Below are 18637 nucleotides of genomic sequence, written 5' to 3' on the forward strand. Positions count from 1 at the left end.
CCAAGTCTTTAATTCCAGTACTCTGGAGGCAGAGGCAGGCAGATCTCTGTGAGTTGGATGCCATCCTAGTTCCAGGACAGCCCAAGATCGTTACACAGTGAAACCCTGTCTCAAAAATCATAAAACACAAACAATAAAAAGCTACAAATGGGGGTGGAAAGATGGTTCAGTGGTTAAAAGAACTGGGTTCTCTTTTAGAGGACCCAGGTTAATTCCCAGCACTCACGATAACCCACAAGTATCTGTAACTGCAGTCTCAGTGGACCTGACACTCTCCGCTGGTCTCTCTGCAGGCACAAGACATACATTCAGACTAAACAACTCACACACATACAATAAAAGTTAAGAAATGCTACAAATAATAAATAATAATCATTTTTAAATTTTTGGATTCAAAGATAGTACACCAGCTGGTAAGTTTAAGAATCTTAATGGAGCGGGGCGGTGGTGGCGCATGCCTTTTATCCCAGCACTCGGGAGGCAGAGGCAGGCAGATCTCTGAGTCCGAGGCTAGCCTGATCTACAAGAGCTAGTTCCAGGACACCAAAGCTACAGAGAAACCTTGTCTAGAAAAAAACCAAAAAAGTTTTAATGGAATGCTTATATACAAAATAAAATACAATGCACATTATTATGTAATACATTCAACATCAATTGTCAGCAACCTTACCAAGGACACTAGATAACCTAGACGCTATTGCTTAAGAAATGCCTCCTTTGGTATGGTACCCCTGTCACTGGGTCTTCATATCATACATAACAAAGACATTCAAGTGGTCAACAAAAGAGTTCAGAAGTATACAAAGCACCTCCTACCCAATAGCTGCCAACAACTTTTACTGAAAGAAACTCAATCCCTCAGATGGTATCCAGTTTCCCCAGTGTGCCCAGCATGTTGTGAATGAGCGTGTCAACAATTGAAATAAACGTGTTACAAGGTAGCAAACAGCTACTTAGGAGCTTTTCAGGCTTTCGTTTATGCCTCACTTGACTGAGAATTAACCCAACGCAAAACTGAAGCACTATGATCTAAGCACCTGTATTAACTTATCAAGGGCTGGTCCCACGGATCACAGGAAGTCACATCAGTGCCTGCTGCTCACACTGAAGCTCAAACTTCCCACACACCTGACAAAGCCCAATTGGAAAGCAAAGGCTACAATTCTTACAGTAACTTGCAACTTGAACTGATAAAACTCTTGTCAAGGAATTAACAAAGAAATTTTAAAAAACAAAATGTTCTGCTGTAACTATTGCTATAAACCTTACATAGGAAATTACGAACATCAATGTGCTGGACCCCCGCCCCAGGTGTTTGGGGTCAAAGCCCAGAGCCTTGTACACACCAGTCAAGCCTCCAGCCACTGAGTCACATCCTCAGACAGTTAAGCAGACAGAGTTCTAGTTTGTTCTGTCACTGTGACAAAACACTGACCACAAGCAACTTGGGGACGAAAGAAAGGTTTATGTACCAAGTCACAGTCCATCACTGAGGGAACTCAGGACAGCTCAGGCAGGAATCGAAGCAGCAGAAAAAACTGAAGCAGGGAAGTTGGCTTGCTCATCTTCCTTGCGTCTACAACCCAGGAACATCTGCCCAGGGGGTGGCCCTCCCACATCAATTAGCAATAAAGAAAATGTCCCAAAGACAAGCCACAGGCCAATCTGATTGAGATAATCCCCCAAATCCTTCAGATAACCCTGGCAGCTGAAGTCAGCTAGGGAAAGCAGCAATCTCAATGCCATAACTGTATTTTCACTGAAATATCTGTCAAAATGTTTAATGTGTATAAATCCAAGGCTTTCTGCTTGTATGGGTAGGTACCAGAAGGGCAAAAGGGTAATGGATCCTCTGCCAATTGACTGTAAATCACCATCTGTGGATAATCAAACCTAGGTTCTCTGCAAGAGCAGTAAATGGTCTAACCACTGAGCCAGATCTCCAGATGCAAAATAATTCTTTAAGATTTCAGGGGGGCATCTTTTTCCACGCTTCAACTTTTAATTTCACTGACTCTATATCTGAATTTTTTAAAAATTATTTATGTGCATTGGTGCTTTGCCTGTATTATGTCGGTGTGAAGGTGTCAGATTCTCTGGAACTGGAGTTACAGTTGTGAGCTTCCATGTGGGTGCTGAGAATTGAACCTGTGTCCTCTGAAAGCGCAGCCACTGCATTAAGCGCTGAGTCATCTCTCCAGCCCCTAAAATTATTTTCTTTTAGGCAGCACATAATTGTGCTATTTTTAGCCAATCTAGTAAATCTGGCCATTAATTGGGAGTGTTTAGATCATTTGCATTTGCTATTATTAATATCACTGCATTCCGTCTACCCTCTTATTATTAGTACTCCATTTGTCCCCCTTGTGCTTTTAAAATTAAAAATAAAAGTAAGGCTTTATTTTTCTATCTTAGTTGGAAACACATGCATTTAAAAAATATGGTCTGATTTGGGCTTTCAAATAATGTTCACTATCAACACAAAAAGAAAATTGGCCTTACTGTGTATAATATCCTCAATTTTCTAATTTATTCTATTTTGTGTTGGCTTTTTGTAAAATACTAATGACCTCCTAAAATGATTTCATGCTCCTTCCTTCTGACCTTCTCAACCTGGTTATGAAGAGGGTTAAAAATGCCAAGACACTGACTGTGTGTGGTGAACTAATCCTTTCCAGCAGGCTGGAATGGTACCGGCACACTGCACTGCTCTTGGGAGAACTGACAAAACCCTTCCCTAGGCATTTCCTGCAGGGCTGACTTCTCTCATGGAGCCTCACAGGAGAAAAAGGTACAGAGGGAAAGTTGTAGTGAAAAGGAACTCAAGATAAAAAGAACCAATATCTAACTTTTTTTAAATCACGTCTCTTTAAAAATGCTAACAATTCCATTTTAAATTAAAAAATTAATACATCCTACTTTTTCATTAAAACATGGCAGTACTATTCCCAAAGCATTCTAAAACTTTACAATAAAATCAAGGAACTCCTACTACTAAAAGAATAAACTGAAAACTCAAATCACTATCAACTCCCTATCAAAAGTCACTGCCAAAGAAAATAGTGTACCAAACCTTGATCCAACCCAAACAAGTCTGTACTGGGCTCCATTACCCAAAACCTCAAAGCGATCAACTATCCTGGGAATGGGTATCATCTCCAAGGGAACCAATCAACATAGCTGTTTGGGCTGCAGTCTACTAGTACAAATAATTTTTAAATGTTTCTGCTTCTTATGACAGACCTGTTTCATGTTTGGTAAGTGAGGATGTGCAGGAGGAATCCTCATGTATACATTAATATCTCAGTAATCATTTAATACCATCTGATATCTCTATACAAAAGGCTTTCAACTTTCAAATGCTTTCACATTCATTCTCTCATTTGATGAGTTATACTCAAGTTGTATATATAAACTATATACATTTTAAAAGGGTAAACCATTATTTAAAAAACAAAATCCTGCTGGAAGCTTTTAATCCCAGCACTCAGGAGGCAGAGGCAGGCAGATCTGAGTTTGAGGCTAGCCTGGTCTACAGGGCAAGTTTCAGGACAGTCAGGGTTACACAGAGAAACCCTGTCTTGGGAAGAAAAAAAATTCCTTGGGCTAGGGAGGTTTACTACTTCAGTGGTAAAACACATGCCTAGCAAGGGCAAAGCTTTGGGTTCAATCTCAGAACTATGAAAAAATATAAAACCAAATATCAAAATAACGTTTTTGCTGCCATCATTAGGGGTATAACAAAAAACACGTTATAATATATACATAACACTCTGCAAGAGAGGAGAAATGTGTTACAGTGATCACTAAAGAAACAAAAATGCCAAACGAAAGGGAGTGAAATGGTTCATGTTTTCTCGGGGAGGGTGTACTGAAGCTCAACTCACGGCTAACATAAGCTAAGCATTTTCTCTACTAGCCAGGAGAAAATACTTTTAAGTTGTTTATCATTAGGAAATTTTTCTGCATCACAGATAGCCTAAAAACCAGTACTCCCTTAGTTGTATATAGTAAAACTATCCTATCGTACTAGAGTAAATGAGTCTAACTTAGAAACCTTAATTTTAATAAACTTCAAGGACATATACCTCCTTTTAAAAATAATTTTTGTATGTTATGTGTACGAGTGTTTGAATATTAATTATATGCCTGATGCCTTCAAAGGCCAGGACAGAGCTTTATTTAGATCCCCTGGGACTGGACGGCTGTGAGCTGCCATGTGGGTGCTTGGAACCAAAGCTTCATCCTCAGTAAGAGCAACTAGCGCTCTTATCTCTCCCCTAAAATACCAATTTTAACTAGTGAATTAGAGATGATTAGTGAAGACTTACCTAAAATTCTGTGGTAAGCTAACTAAAAATGACCTCTTCCTATCTGAGCATCATCCTTCAGGTTTATCTGCCAATAATGTACTTACTTTTATCCTTGCTCTGAAAACAGACTCGGTCTGATTCTTATCTGTCTGAATACCAACTTAAGGTGAAAAAGAATTAGGAAAACAGTCTTTTTGCATATTAGTTATGCATTCTAAAACACAACAACCACTTTTTAAAATAAAAAGCACACCAAAAAAACCCTAGTATCAGAGTCTGGAAATACCCATTCTACAGTGCAAGCCAAGCATATCTAAATTTATATGCATTATTTTTCTTTTGAGACAAGGTCTCATGTAGCCTTCAATCTTCCTACATAGAAAGGATGACCCTCCTTCTTCCACTTCCCACATACAGCACTGCAGGTGCCACCCCACACACACACAGCTTATGCAATGAAGGGGATCAAACCCAGGACTTTGTGCAGGTTAGGTAAGCTCTCTACCAACTGAACTATGTATGTACCCAGATCCATCATACATATCCATGACAACCTAAGAAAGGGTCCAGAATGTTTTAGTTTCTACAAAGAATAAGCTCAGTTCTAGGATAAACTCAGTGCTCTAAGAACATTTAACCTTACCCCACTTATTCCTAGAATCTAAATATAGCTAACTATGCAAATTAAATATCAGTTATGCAAATAAACAGCTTGTTGGTCCTTACTAATGTAATTTCTGTTATTTAGAATAAGTGACTCCATTTCCAACAAGTGTCTGTATTTTCAGGTTTCTTTTTATTCTAATCCAAAACCAGTATTTTGACTACATAAATCATATCAAATTACATCATTGGTCACACTAAATATAATTTCCTTCATATAGAAGCTTATAATATCCAGCACAGTCTTTGAGCTAAACAAAAGACTGATTTGCCTTTTTGAAATGAGTTTCCTCATCAATTTGGTTTGTCTGACAACCAACAACTAAAATTTCCTGAATGCCCACACACGCTGTCCAACCCGACTATCTTCCCATGTTAAGTACTACAGTTTCGTGTAGTCAATAAAAAATTTAAGAGCCATGTGCTAAACTAAGCTCTAGTACTAGTCCTCAAATGCAGCTTCTGATGCTTCAGAGACATTGAAGCCTTGAAGCCAGGCCTACCTTCAGCTCCGTCTACCAGGCACCAGTTAGCTACACACCAGAAACAAAAGACAAAAGTTCAAGTCACTTCCCTACCTCTCCATGTTTAGAGATTTTAAAACTGCAGTAATTGCATTTTTAAAACTGCTTAAACACGTGTTAAATACAAACCCTAATTTTTTTTCTAAAAGGCTTGATGAAATTTTCTTAAATTCCCCTAACTTCCTTCAGTTCACATAAAACTGGATACATGGCACAAAACCTCCAGCAAACTCTGAGAAAAACAAAACAAAAAAACTAAAATAAGGGAGACTCTCATCCCTTCCCAAAATCAAATAAAACGTTTATCTATATTACTATATCCCAAGTGAAGGACAGTTTCAATTGTTTCAGCAAATTTTATCTTTTCAAAAGAAACTCAGCCATGTTTCTCGATGGGTTTTCACCCAAGCACAGAACAGGTGTTCTAAGAACACTCGTCAGGAGTGAGGGCCAGAGCAAGAGTCCCTGGCAGTAACAGGGCCACTGTCAGACATGGAAGGTTAGTGGCCCTAATTAGCTAAGAAAGAAGTATCAAAAGAAACATCCCTCATTTTCAAATCCAGATCTCTGAGCAGGAACTCCAGCACTGCACAAAGAGAGCTACAGCAAGTTTCACACTCTGAAGTGATGGCATCAAGTCAGCCCTGCTTTAAAACCAGTTAACACTGCACCTGAATAAAACTTATCTAGTGGCCGCTGGCGAGGAATCTCAGTGCAAACTTTGGGACAGCAGTGAGTGAGTAAGAAAGGAAAGGTCTAAATTTAATTCTCTCCATGTTGAGCTTCAGCAGCAAACTACTGCCTTAGAAGACACTGAAGTTCCCTCTAAAGCTTAAGCACAGAACACCCAATATGAAATTATAATATAAGCTGGTGCGGGAGAATTGTCTTTATTCTGTCAATCATATTTTAATAAAACGCTGATTGGCCAGGCAGGCAATATAGATGGAAAAGCCAGACAGGAAGTAGGAATGGAGTAAAGAGACTGGGAGTATTTTGGGACACAGGAAGCCCTAAGCCACTCCTGCGCAGACCACCGAAGAGGCAACATGTAAGCTGTCACACTGAGAAAGGTACTGAGCCCATGTGGCTAAAATAGATAAGGATAATGGGGTAACATAAGTTACAAGGACTAATAAGGAGCCTGACCTAATGGGCCAATCAGTTTATAACCTTATGGAGTCTTATGTGTGATTTTCTTTGTTGCTTGCCGGCTGTTGGGGTACTGGGCGGGACAGAAACCCCAACAAGCCGGCCTTCGTGTTACAATAAGCCTACCTAACTCTGCTGTGAACAACCTTGAGTTATTTAATAAACTTTCCTCCATAAATAGAAAGTGATACTTCAAAGAAGAAAAACTAAATAGTGGAAAACTTAAAATGTGATCAATCTTGTCTTCTTGTGTTCTTAAAATGTGATCAATCTTGTCATAAGAATTTATTAAATAAAATTATACATGAAATACAGCTCCAGAGTAACACTCAATACATTTTAAACAGTGCTAGGTATATTACATACCAATTTTAAACCAAGTAGAAAAATATATAAAATAACCACATCAAGGTTTAACACTTCAAACCTCGTCTTTCATTCAGGCAATCAAATCTTAATTAGTTATCTTAGCCTAACAGATAGAACTGTAGAAAGAGTAATGTTTAAGATCACTTTGCCAATAGCTAGTTAAAGCAACAGTTCGTTAATCTGAAATAACCTTTATTCTGCTCCTGTGTCACAACTTTCCAAAAGCATTCCTTTCTTTTGTATTAAAAACAAAATCCTGAGCCGGGCAGTGGTGTGGCATAGGCCTTTAATCCCAGCACTTTCTATGAGTTCGAAGCCAGTCTGATCTACAGAGGTCCAGGACAGCCAGAGAAATCCTGTCTGGAAAAAACAAAAAACCTAAATCCTGGTTACTAGTACCAAATTACTCAAATATCTTAATTTGACTTGAGTACAGACCAGTCCTCACCAAACCAGTTCTAGCCAGCTGTACCATTTGTGAAGGAAGACAACACAACACCAAAGTGCAAAGGACTAGGTAACAGATTCAATTTGCAGGATGTGTGAGAGACTGGCCAAGAGAAGCCACACCTCCAGGCTGAGAAGTCCTTTGAAACCTTTGAGGCTTACTCTCTTACCTGTAAAATGGGAACGATCCTAGTTCTCTCAGATGAGATTACACAGGAGAAAACTTCACAAACATGCCACTGCTGGGTTTTGCTCCGACATGAGTAAGTCGAAGCACAGCTTCATAATACAATGCTACAGACACAGAATTAAGAAACCATTACCACTATTCAAAAATCACTACTTAAAAAAAGAAACTTGCCTTTGATTGGGTTCTCTTTCCATTTCGCATGCTAAACTTCTCCTTCATTTCTTCTAAAATTATCTTCAGTTTTTTTTCTTCGGGTGTTCCTAGATATTTTTGGTTCACATGAAGGTAACAGTGCCACTTGGCTGACTCGAAGCCCCAGTGGCAAGTTCTCTTGTCAGGTGACCGGTGAGAATGCATGACAAATGTCTGGGGTGCAAACATTCCACAGCACTCCAGACACTGGATACAGGGAGCATCAGGCTGAACATAGAACTGGGGTGCAAAGAGACCCTGACATTTGCCCAAGCATTCATGTTCTACTTCAAAGGCACTGCCAGTTTCCTTTAACTGGGCCAAAGAGGTTTTAGCAGGAAGTATGCTACCATTTTGAGGAAAGGTTCGCGGCCGCAGTAAGGCATTGCAGAGTCTTTGGGCATCAGTCAAGGTGATCAGCCCACAGGATGGGGCATTGAAGGGAAGGATTCCTAGGACTTTTAAGATGTGAAGCTGGTCTGAAGTACAACGTGAACAATATATGTATAGCTCATCACATACTGTGTTTATTTGCTGGAGTGAAAATTCCCGGAGAACAGAATTTAAGACTTGGGGCAAACAGAGTCTCTTTTCTCCTCCAACTTGAAAACAAGAAATAGACTCCCCTTCCAAAACAGTCTGAGTGAGCTCTGTGGAGCTATCAGAAGGGATGAGAAGAGGGCCAGGAAGAACCTGAGGAGATGGAAGAGGCAGGAACACAGTCGGCGACATGCTTTCTTGGGAATAGCGAGCGGAAAATGCTGCTGGTCCACCCAAAGAGCTCTGACTACTCAAATGGAACTGTGCTAGTGTGTGTTTCAGACTGGGGTTTAAATTTAAAGTTTCAGGCATGGAAGTACAGTTTCGTTTGGCAAGCTCTCCATCGGTCTCCACTGATGCATCTCCATAGTCATCCAAATGCTCCTTCTTCACCTTGGTTAGCGTTTTTCCATTGACATGAATGTCTGTCATCATCTTTTTCACGGGAGGGCTGCCATCATCCTCCATTCCATTCAGTTTTTTATTTGAACCCTGAACTAAGGAGAAACTGGACTGTAGGTTTTCCATGACTACACTCGTGGTTTAAATAATTAGGTCTGCAATTGGCATGTTGTATACAGTTGCTAATTTTAAGAGAAAAGGATAATGTATACAAAAATTATGACTCCCTAGAAAATGTTTAGTTTCCAAAGATGAATTTCTTGCTCAATAAATTTGTGCAAATTGGTTTTGGTTTAGTTATACCTTAGGATATAACAGAAAATACTACAAAATTTCTCATCTTGCTTCTAATAAATCATAAGCAGACTTCTGAGAAAAATCTTGTTTTCTTGATTTCTTCAGATATTTGTGTTAAAATAAGGCTAATTTTTCAATTCAATTTGCCTAAAGTTTGGTGTAATGGCTGCATTTGGTGCTTTTGTCTTCGAAGGAAAGTTTGTGGGAAAGTTCTGTCATTACTGTATCCTAAAACTACACCCAAACAAGAGTTATAATGATGCAACGGATTTCGGTTTTGCCAAGGGCACCAAAAAATAAGGGGGGGGGGGATAGCTTCACTGAAAATGGTGGTCCACTGCTCTGTGGTAACAAAGTGAAGACTTGTCTAAACCTCTACACCAGTAACAGCCTGACTCCACCTGAACTTCTACAATTTAAAAAAAAAAAATTTCTTAAAAAAAAAAATCCTGCCCGGTTATCATTAAGGATTACAGTTCACTCTTCTTTTAATTGACCTGGAAGAAGAGAAAAGGGTGGGGAAGAGTTACAACTGAATTTGCTCCAGAGGGCAAAGGGTCAGTTTAAAACCAGTTTCTTAATCTTAAACTCAGTTCACTTTACCAAAGGTAACACGAGTGACTTTTTTCCATCTAACATCAGTTATCTAAAAGAAACTTCATTTAAATAGGAAGCAGCCCAGAAGGCGGGTAATAGGAGCATTAAATAATATACCTCCAAATGAGGAAGAGCACAAATGAGAATGCAAATAAACAAAACTCAGTACCAGAGGCTTCCCCAACTATGCCATTTTAATTAAAAAGTAATTTTTATCTCATTTTTAAAAAGCCTGTATGTTCAGCTCTCATAAAGAACCAGATACATGTTAAAATACCTACCATATGTAACTAAGTTAGTCTCAAGTGGATTAATTCATCTAGTCAATATAAACTACCTTTCTGAAATGAAGGGGGGGGATTGAGCTTTCCCTTTAAAAGGTTACCGAATTTGCTTAATGGAAGCCCAAAGCTGTTAAGACTCCATGCCTGGAAATCTCCATCCTTGAGCAAGACTAATCCGGGACAAAAAAGCACAAGGCAGACAGACCTCACAAAGAATGCAAATGGAGGCAGAGTGGGGAGAAAAAGAGTCTTCTTCCACTTCCCTCCGGGGATAAAGACCCAATAGAAGCCGATAAACCAAAACCTTGGCTTTCTAAACTCCCAGCAATTTATGTTAATACAAACCCAAAGGGTTACCGCCGAAAGCCACCTAGCCGCCGTGCCGTGACTTTCGCCACTACAGGGACACCTCAGCCCAAGGCGAGCCAAGGAAAAGGGCAGGGGGAATGACCTAGCCCAGAGGCGCCCCCACAGCCGTGCGCCCACGCAGACACCGACCCATCTTCGACAGAAGGAGGAAGGACAGAAAAGCAGGGGACTCCGGACGTCTGGTGAGGTGAGAGGGGGCAGAGGGAAGTAGAGGGAGGAGTCCTCCCAACCCCCACCCGAGACTGGAATCACCCCAAGTGCCCTCCCCACATCGCCCCACCGCGGGGGCCGCCGATGGAAATCCCCCACGCAGCCGGTCCGCGGGAAGTTCTCCCGGGGTTACCTCGGCGCCCCGGGGCTGTGCCACCCCCCACACCTACCCCGAACCGTGGCACCCAGGGGGGCGCGGGCAGGTTGGGCGCCAAGCCCGGAAGCCCGCAAGCTCGCGTCGCCGGACGCTCAGAGCTGGGGCCAGCCCGGGGGCATCCCCGCCGAGCGCAGACGGCAGGGGGATGGCGACGATGACCGGCGTCTAGGTCTCCCGGGTCCCGGCCGCTCGGGTCAAGTGCAGCGCTGTCCCCTGCCAGCCGACCCGTCCCGAGATCCGCGAGGCCTGTACCCTCGTGGGACCCCCGCCGCGCGCCCCGTGCCCGCGACCCCGCCCGGGACCCCACGCATCCCGGACCCCCCACTCCGTCCCTCAGCGCCCCGGGAAGCTCCACGGGGTCTGTGGCCTCCCCATCACCCCCGCCGCCGCCTCAGCGTCCCCAGAGGCCGCACGCCCCTCACGTCCCCTCGCGACCTGCGGCCGCACCTGTGCCCGCCGTCGCCGCCGCTCGCCCGCCGCCTTAGCTGTGCCGGCGCCGCTCCGAACCCCACACACATCGCTACACACAGCCTCTGACGTCACCCGGCCCTCGGCCCGCCCACGTCACTGCGGAGACACGGCTTCCCGCAGACGCCGCCGCCGTCTCCGGCCGCCCGGGGGACAGCGAGGGCGGCGGGCGGAGGAGGGGAGGGAACGAAGCCAGCGGCGCCGCGCGGCCCCGCGCCAGCCAGTCCCTCGGGCGCGCGCGCCGTCTGGCCTATTGTGGCTCCTCGCGGGCTGCGCGCTCACGTCTCTCCGCCCCCCCCTCCCGGGGCGCGCGCCTGGCGCCTCCGCCGCGCACGCGCGTGCGCCTGCTCCCTCCCCGCCCCCTCCCCCGCGCGTGCCCCGCGCTGCTGGCCCGGCGCGCCGTCTGGGCGGCTGGCGCACGGCGCTGTCTGCGGTGCCCGGCGCAGACAGGATGTTCCCTCGGCCCCACCCCCGCCGCCCTCCTTCCTTCCTCGAGTCGCCCAGCCGGCTGTCTGGGGCCGCCCCCGCCACGCCCGCTGCCGTGTGGAGACGGGCCAGACCCGGGGGCGCCCTGGCCGCTGGGCCGCCGCGCGGCGGGGGGGGGGGGGGGGGGGGGTTGTGGGGGAAGGGGGCAGGGCGCGGCGGGCTGCACTGTGTGCGACCCCGGCAGCTGGCGGCGCCCGGGGTCAGGCTCGGCCACCCTCCCCACCCCCCCCTCCAGGCCGCAGCTGGCCGCTCGGCCCCGCCCCGGAGGTGGCCCGCGGGCGGCTCCCCGCCGCGACCCCTGGGGTGAGCCGGCCGCGCAGACGTCCCCGCCCGGAGCCGGCGACCCCCGCGCCACCCCCTCCCCCCGGCCTGGCGCGCAGACGTCGAGGGGCCTCTCGCCCCCGTGGGGCCTCCCGCCGCGGCCGCCCTGCCAGCTGCCGGCGCTGAGCCCCGCCTGGCCGCGCTGGGGTGGCCTCGCCCGGTCGCCTGGCGGCCGCCATCGTCAGAAACGCCGCTGTTTCCGCACCGCCGGGACAGACCTGACTGCCCCAGCTGCTCTCGCCCTCCACAGTGACCCGTTCTAATTCACTGAGCGCGTCGTTTGGGGTTTTCAGGTTTTTTTTTTTTTCTTTTCCAGAAACGATTGGAGGAGGAGAAAGATAAACCACTTTAGAGCTTTCGGCTGCCACCTCGGGCGGGCGGGCGGGCGGCAGGGGGTGGGTGGGGGGACTTCCTAGCCAACGTACCCAGGGTAGTCAGTTCGAATATTCGACTCTGTGGAGCTGGGCCGTCACATTTCGAAACACCAAGAAATCCCCTTTTCTCCACCCCACCGCAGGATCAGGAACTGAAAGAGCGCAGCGAGTAGCACTGCGCAGACTTAAGGAACTCAAGCTTCGGCGGCCGCGCTCTCTCCCCCATCCCCCCTTTTTCTTTTTTTTTTTTTTCCGTCCAGTTTTTTTATTTTTACCGCTTCAGGGTTACTCATGTTTGGGTCCACATTTGCAGTTGTCCAATTGGGAGTATTTTGGGGCTCAAAGATTTTTCTCCCATCCCCCCCAACAATAAGTCTAACAAATGTTCGCCTCATCACCGCCCCCGCCCCAGCTCCTGTCGGCCCCCATCTCCGTGCTCTCAGGTCATGCCCCTCTCCCACCTCCTACCCTCCGCTCCTTGACTGCTTGCCTGTGTGAACATGAATAATTCCACAGCACTTCCCATCTGTTATTGCCATAGAGACAGAAGCTCAGCAAAGATAATGATGTTCTGTGCAGAGCCAGTGGGGGGAGAGCAGCATCTGCGAGTCTAGAGGAATAGATGTTCTAACCGCCAGCATATTCAGAGGTCTGCCTGGAGAGCCGAGGTGAAAGCCAGGACAGTCCTGAGACTAAGCATCATCTGGTCACCTTGCACCTGGCTCTGTATCTAGCCAGAAGAAACAAACTTAGAAAACAAGATAACTGAGGTGTGTGTTAAGCCATTCTGAAACTTCAATTAGCGCTAAGTATTTAGTAGTCCTCTTACCACCCGTAAAAGTTATTACTTGCTACCATGGCCAAAGGCCTAAAAACAAGATTAATTGGACAATAGATAGACTTTTTAGAAAATCAAATACATTTTCCTTCTGTTCTCCTGCTCTCTCCAGCAAGCTATTTTTGAGGACAGAATCTTTTGTGTCTGATTTTAGGTATATAACAGTTGAGAAACTAGTCACAGCTGTGTGGCTAGAACCAACCCAAAACCAAGCTTTGGGGGCATTTGCAACATTATTCTTCAATTACAAAATAAAATTCACTTTGCCCTTGAATTCCCAGCTTGGAATACAAATGCACCTAAGCAGAGCCAGTCTGCATAACTCTGCTTGCTGCAGACCGGTAGGCTTTTTTGTTTTGTTTTGTTTTGTTTCGTTTGTCGAGACAGGGTTTCTTCTCTGTAGCTTTAGAGCCTGTCTTGGAACTAGCTCTTGTAGACCAGGCTGGCCTTGAACTCACAGAGATCCGCCTGTCTCTGCCTCCCGAGTGCTGGATTAAAGGTGGCGTGCACCACCACCACCCGGCCTGTAGGCTTTTTCTAAACCGCATCTTTGAAGACTACTTCAGGGTTTTCAGAATTATCAATAAAATGTACAAATGTAAAATTAGGACTGTGGATGCAGCCCAGTTGATAGAGTGCTTGCCTGGTACACATCGAATCTTGGGTTGAACCGTAACACTGCACAAACAGGTAATCCCAGCATTCAGGAGGTGGAGGCAGGAGGATCGGAAGTTCAAAGTCATCCTCTGCTACATAGAAAGAGGCTAGCCTGCACTACAAAGAGACCGTATCTCAAAAAAAAAATAATTAGAGACACTGGAAACAAATGATGACGGTTCATTATTCCAGAAACAGATCAGGACAGAGAAAATACAGGCCTTGTGGGAAAATCATGGGGCTCATTCGTGTAGTGTGTACTGTGTAAGCTTGAGGCCCTGCATTTGGTTTCCCCAGTACCTACATAAAACCCAGGCACTGGAGTGCTCATCTGTAACCCCAGCGCCGAGGAAAGACAAGAGACAGGCAGAACTCTGGAGCTCAGCCACCCAGTCTAACTGGATCCATTAGCTCCAGGCTCAGGAGGAAATCCTGTCTCAAAAAGCAAGGTGAAAGGGTGGAGAGATGGCTCATCAGCGCCATCTTGTCCTTACAAAGGCCCTGAGTTTAGTTATCAGCACCCACACGTGTCTCAGAGTGGTCTGTAACTCTGGCTCCAGGGCATCACATGTCCTCGTCTGACCTGGAGCACCTAGCATCCATGTGATACACATCCATCCATACAGACAAAACTCTCCTGAAATAAGGTGGAAAATAAGGAAGATGTCTTTGTCGCCGTTCTGTTGCTCTCGAGAGACTCCGTGACCAAGGCAACTCTTCGGAAAGAAAGCATTTAATTGTGAATTTTCTCATCGTTTCAGAGTCGTAGTCCCTTGTCATCATGGTGGGAAGGAGGCATCATGGCAGGTGTGGCAGGTCTGCTGCAGGTGAAGCAGTTGAGAGCTACCTCCTGATCTGCAGACAGTGTGGGGATTACCCAGCCTGGATCTTTGAAATATCAAAGCCCACCCCCAGTGCCACACTTCCTGTAGCAAGGCCACACCTACTAATCCTTCCAATACTTTCAAACCGTCTGGTCCCTGGTGCGTAAGCATTCAAATATATGAGCCTATGAGGACCATTCTTATTCAAACCATCACTGAAAAGACACCCATTGTCAATCCCCAGTCTCCACATGCAGGTGTATACACATGCACCTGCACTCAGGGAACGTATCCACACACGAAAGAAAATAATAATAAAATAAGTATCATGCGGTAATGAGCATTATGGTTACATGTATTGGTATTCTTCATCAGTGTTGAAAAATTGAGTACTGGCCAGTAAATAACATCCTATAGATTACACTCACCTTCATGGCTGCCAGCCGGAGCTGAGCCAGACATCTGTGCAGCATGCCAGTGTTTTAAGAATTCCAAGTGATGGAGAGGGGCCTTGCCCAGTGTTTGGGTCTCCCCCATTAGATAGTACAGAAAAGATCCCAAAGCTTGGGACTAGACACCTTAGAATACCTTCATCAGTAGTTGTGGCCACCTGGTGCTGGTGGACACCAAGAGTCTTGAAGCTACAAATGAGGAAGCAAATTCTGTCCTGTTGTATGGCAAACACAGGTTTAGGGTTACAAGGGTGAGGTTGGGAGCCCTGAGGAAGGTAAAACGGGGCTTAAAGCTGGATAGGAGATGACCAAGTGACAAGAGAAAGAACAGGCCTCCAAGTCAGTGCTGGCAGGCTGGCTGGCTCCTGTATGTATGTGTGTATGTATGTACGTACTTACGTATGTATGTATGTGTGTGTGTGTGTGTGTGTGTGTATGAGAACCATACACAAGGCACTGTTGTCCTTTCACGTAGTCTCGCTTCTAATGCAGCTGACTATACATACTGCAGGATGGCTTCGGACAGAAAGCTCCCTCCTACTCCAGAAACGGTCATGGAGTAGAAGAGGAGGTGATGTGAGGGGACCAGTGAGAACGACAGCCTCGTCTGGTTACTGTGATGTTAGCTATCACTAGACAGTGGAGGAAAAGGCCAGTGGTAAACTGCAAGCTGGCCCCGTAAGTAAGGGGAAAGAGCATAGTTGGATAAGCAGCTAGCAGACCCGTCAAGGACACCTGCAGTGTCAGATAAGCAATGCCTGTCAGAACTCCTGAAGGCCTGTCAGGAGTCAAAGATGGACAAAGCAAGTCAGAGACGGACAGAAGAGGGCCTCAAGTTGTGACCACTCCCTACCTGAGCATATATGTGTGTCCATGATCCTCTCTCAGGCTGGCTCAGGGCATGGGCTCTGTACTGGCTCAGCATGGTATGCTCGGAGCATTAACCAATCTGGATGGAAATTTTCTTTGTCTAGTTTGTGCCACGAGAAGAAAAGATCAAGCAGGAAAGAAGCAAGCGTGCACCCTAGACAGACATCTCAATGAATTCCCCTCCCCTTGCATTCCCCTTAGAGCTAATCCAACCTTTCTTGGGTGGCCTTTTCAGCTGCACTTGCTACCCAGAGCTCTGCTCTCTGCAATCCTTTGAGCTTCTCTCTATAACACTACCTTGTAAACTTGCTCTTCTCACTTTCTGTGAATTTCATTCTTTGACTTTGGGAGGTAAGGACTCACGCCACTGACTCAAATAAGTTTTGTGTGACCCTGAGCATTCCAGGACTCTTCACACCTGAGGAGTGCACACCTGAAGCAGAATGTCTCCTTCACACTTGAAGACAGCCCTTCTCCCTGCTTCATTATGACCTAATAGTTTGGGGCAAATACTTCCCCGTTGTCTTAATTTACTGATTATTGCTTTCCTTGGCCTTTTAGCTAAGATAAAGTACGCTGCTCTTTATCGATGCTGTAGATGAGACTCTAATCCAAAGGTGCTCTCACCGAAACTTCTAGGATCTGGTGTTTAAGAACAACAACAACAAAAAGGATTAGGGACACACATGGGTATTGATAGAAACGGAAACGGTATTAAGTAAGAGAAAAGCACTCCCCAGAATGGAAGTGGGCTAGAGAGGAAGGAAGCATCTTTCTAGGTCATTTGCGTATATAGCACCTGCCTTCTCCAGATCCCAGGGGCTCTTGAATGCCCTATTATACAGAACTACAGATTGTGCTTCCCAGCCCGACTCTGTCACTGTCTCATAAGGATCTTGCTTCCTCTCCCCTCCCCCACTCTCCCACCACATTGATAATGACCTAGTAATATTAGTTAAAAGGAATATAAAGGTGAGAAAAGGTAGGGAAGAGTGTGACGTGAGTCAGTTTTGTTTTTATAATGGTGGGGGAAGAGAAGTCAACTGTTAAAAACTGTAAACAATGATTTGCCTTTTAAAAATATACCTTCTAATGCTGGGCAGAGGTGGTGCACAGCTTTGACCCCAGCACTCAGGAGGCAGAGTTCAAGGCCAGCCTGGTCTACAGCCCAGCCTAATCTACAGAGCAAGTTCCCAGGACAGCCACGGCTACACCTATCTAGAAGAAAATTGAAAATTGTGTGTGTGTGTGTGTGTGTGTGTGTGTGTGTGTGTGTGTGTACCTCTGCTCTTTTGCAAAGAGAAGTCAGCTGGCCTCGACTCCTTCCTTGCTCCCCAACGACAGCATCTTCCATTGAAAACTCTTGTTCGCAGCAGCGGTGGTGCTGGAGGTCCTCCACCCTGCTCCCTTCCGCCTCGTTGACTTTTCCTGTAGCTTTTCATTTACCCATGTGTTAGGACGATTTGTGAGAATGGTGCCCGTTGCCTTCCGCACAGCGTCCCCTCCCCTTCCCGTCCTTTTCCTTGTACAATCCTCTCTCCCATATTTGCTCAGTGCTGCTGTCCTCAGCAGTGAGAAGTCCCTTCCATCACTGCCCAGGTTTTCTTCCCTGCATGGCCTCTTCCTACCTGCCAAGTTAGAACTGGATTAACAAGGTCCCGGTTCTTACTTTCATGCCTTAAAAACAAATGATGAAAAAGTTAGCCTCCTCTCCCTGAATACTGCACAACAGACTCCCCCCTCCCCCCAGGTTTTAACTAAACATCCTAAAACTAGAATGAAAGGAAGAGAAGACAGACAAGGAATACCCAAAAAGAGAAAGTCTTACTAGATGTTAGACTGTTGGATTTTTTTTAATTTATTATTTTATGTGTATGAGTGTTTTGCCTGCATGTGTATCTGTGCATCACATTCAAGCCTGGCTCATGAGGAAACCAGAAGACAGCGTCAGTGCCGTGGAACTGGATTCACAAATGGTTGTAAGCAGCCTACTGGTGCTTGGGATCAAGTTCAGGTTCTCTCAGAAAGAACAGCAGGCGCTCTTGATTACTGAGCCATGTCTGTTTTCTGAAACAGGGTTTCTTCGTTGTCCCGGGGGCTCACTGCTTAGGCAAGGCTGACTGAGAGGGACCCTGAGGCCTCTACCTCACCACACCACCACAGCAGTGTTTTGAGGTTTTGTTGTTGCTGTTTATTTGTTTGTTTTGTTTTGTTTTTAGGTGGACTCTGGCGATCAAACTCAGGTCTTTGTGTTTGTAGGGAAAACACTTCACCAACCTAAGTATCCCCGGTCCGAGGATAAATCAAACATTTACCCGTGATTTTTTTTTTTTTATCTGAAAAAGAGGGGGTCTTAGTTGGCCCTATGACATTGCCACATCACAGTACCCCACCCATAGGCTGAGAGATGTTTTCTAATAATGGAGCTGGATTCAGTAAGTAGCTCAAGATTCTTCACATATTCTTCTAGATATACATGCGTAGTTTGCTCCTTGAACTAAAGGAAGTTGAAGGAGTTAGGTCATCGCCTGGAAACTCGTTCCTCCTGGGGAGCAGAACCGGAGTTAGAACCATAGGCACTTGACCAGCACCAGGGCAGCTTCTGCTTCTCATTCCCTCTCTTCTTGGTGGAATTCAAATA

General features: G+C 45.8%; 1 protein-coding gene and 1 long non-coding RNA gene across 4 annotated transcripts in view; one reads left to right on the forward strand and one right to left on the reverse strand.

The window, feature by feature from the left end:
* Skil (SKI like proto-oncogene) overlaps positions 1-11282 on the reverse strand; it is a 28203-nt gene extending 16921 nt beyond the window's left edge. For 2 of the 3 annotated variants that reach the window (XM_087899610.1, XM_087899608.1), the window contains exons 1-2: positions 11154-11282; positions 7830-9586 (exon numbers count right to left, since the gene is read on the reverse strand). In XM_087899610.1, the coding sequence (XP_087755736.1) occupies positions 7830-8918 (1089 nt within the window). In that variant the 5' untranslated portion in view covers positions 8919-9586; positions 11154-11282. Of the gene's footprint in view, positions 1-7829; positions 10134-11153 lie in introns of those variants that run through there. The other variant, XM_087899609.1, reaches the window with a different exon arrangement.
* On the forward strand, positions 10145-15011 carry LOC125412113 (uncharacterized). The gene is made up of 3 exons (XR_007235487.3): positions 10145-10526; positions 12897-13125; positions 14612-15011. It is a non-coding gene; the product is annotated as an uncharacterized LOC125412113 (long non-coding RNA).
* The last annotated feature ends 3626 nt before the right edge of the window (positions 15012-18637 follow it).

Source organism: Myodes glareolus, chromosome 20 (genome assembly GCF_982192425.1).
Source record: "Myodes glareolus chromosome 20, mMyoGla1.1, whole genome shotgun sequence".
Classification (NCBI taxonomy): domain Eukaryota; kingdom Metazoa; phylum Chordata; class Mammalia; order Rodentia; family Cricetidae; genus Myodes; species Myodes glareolus.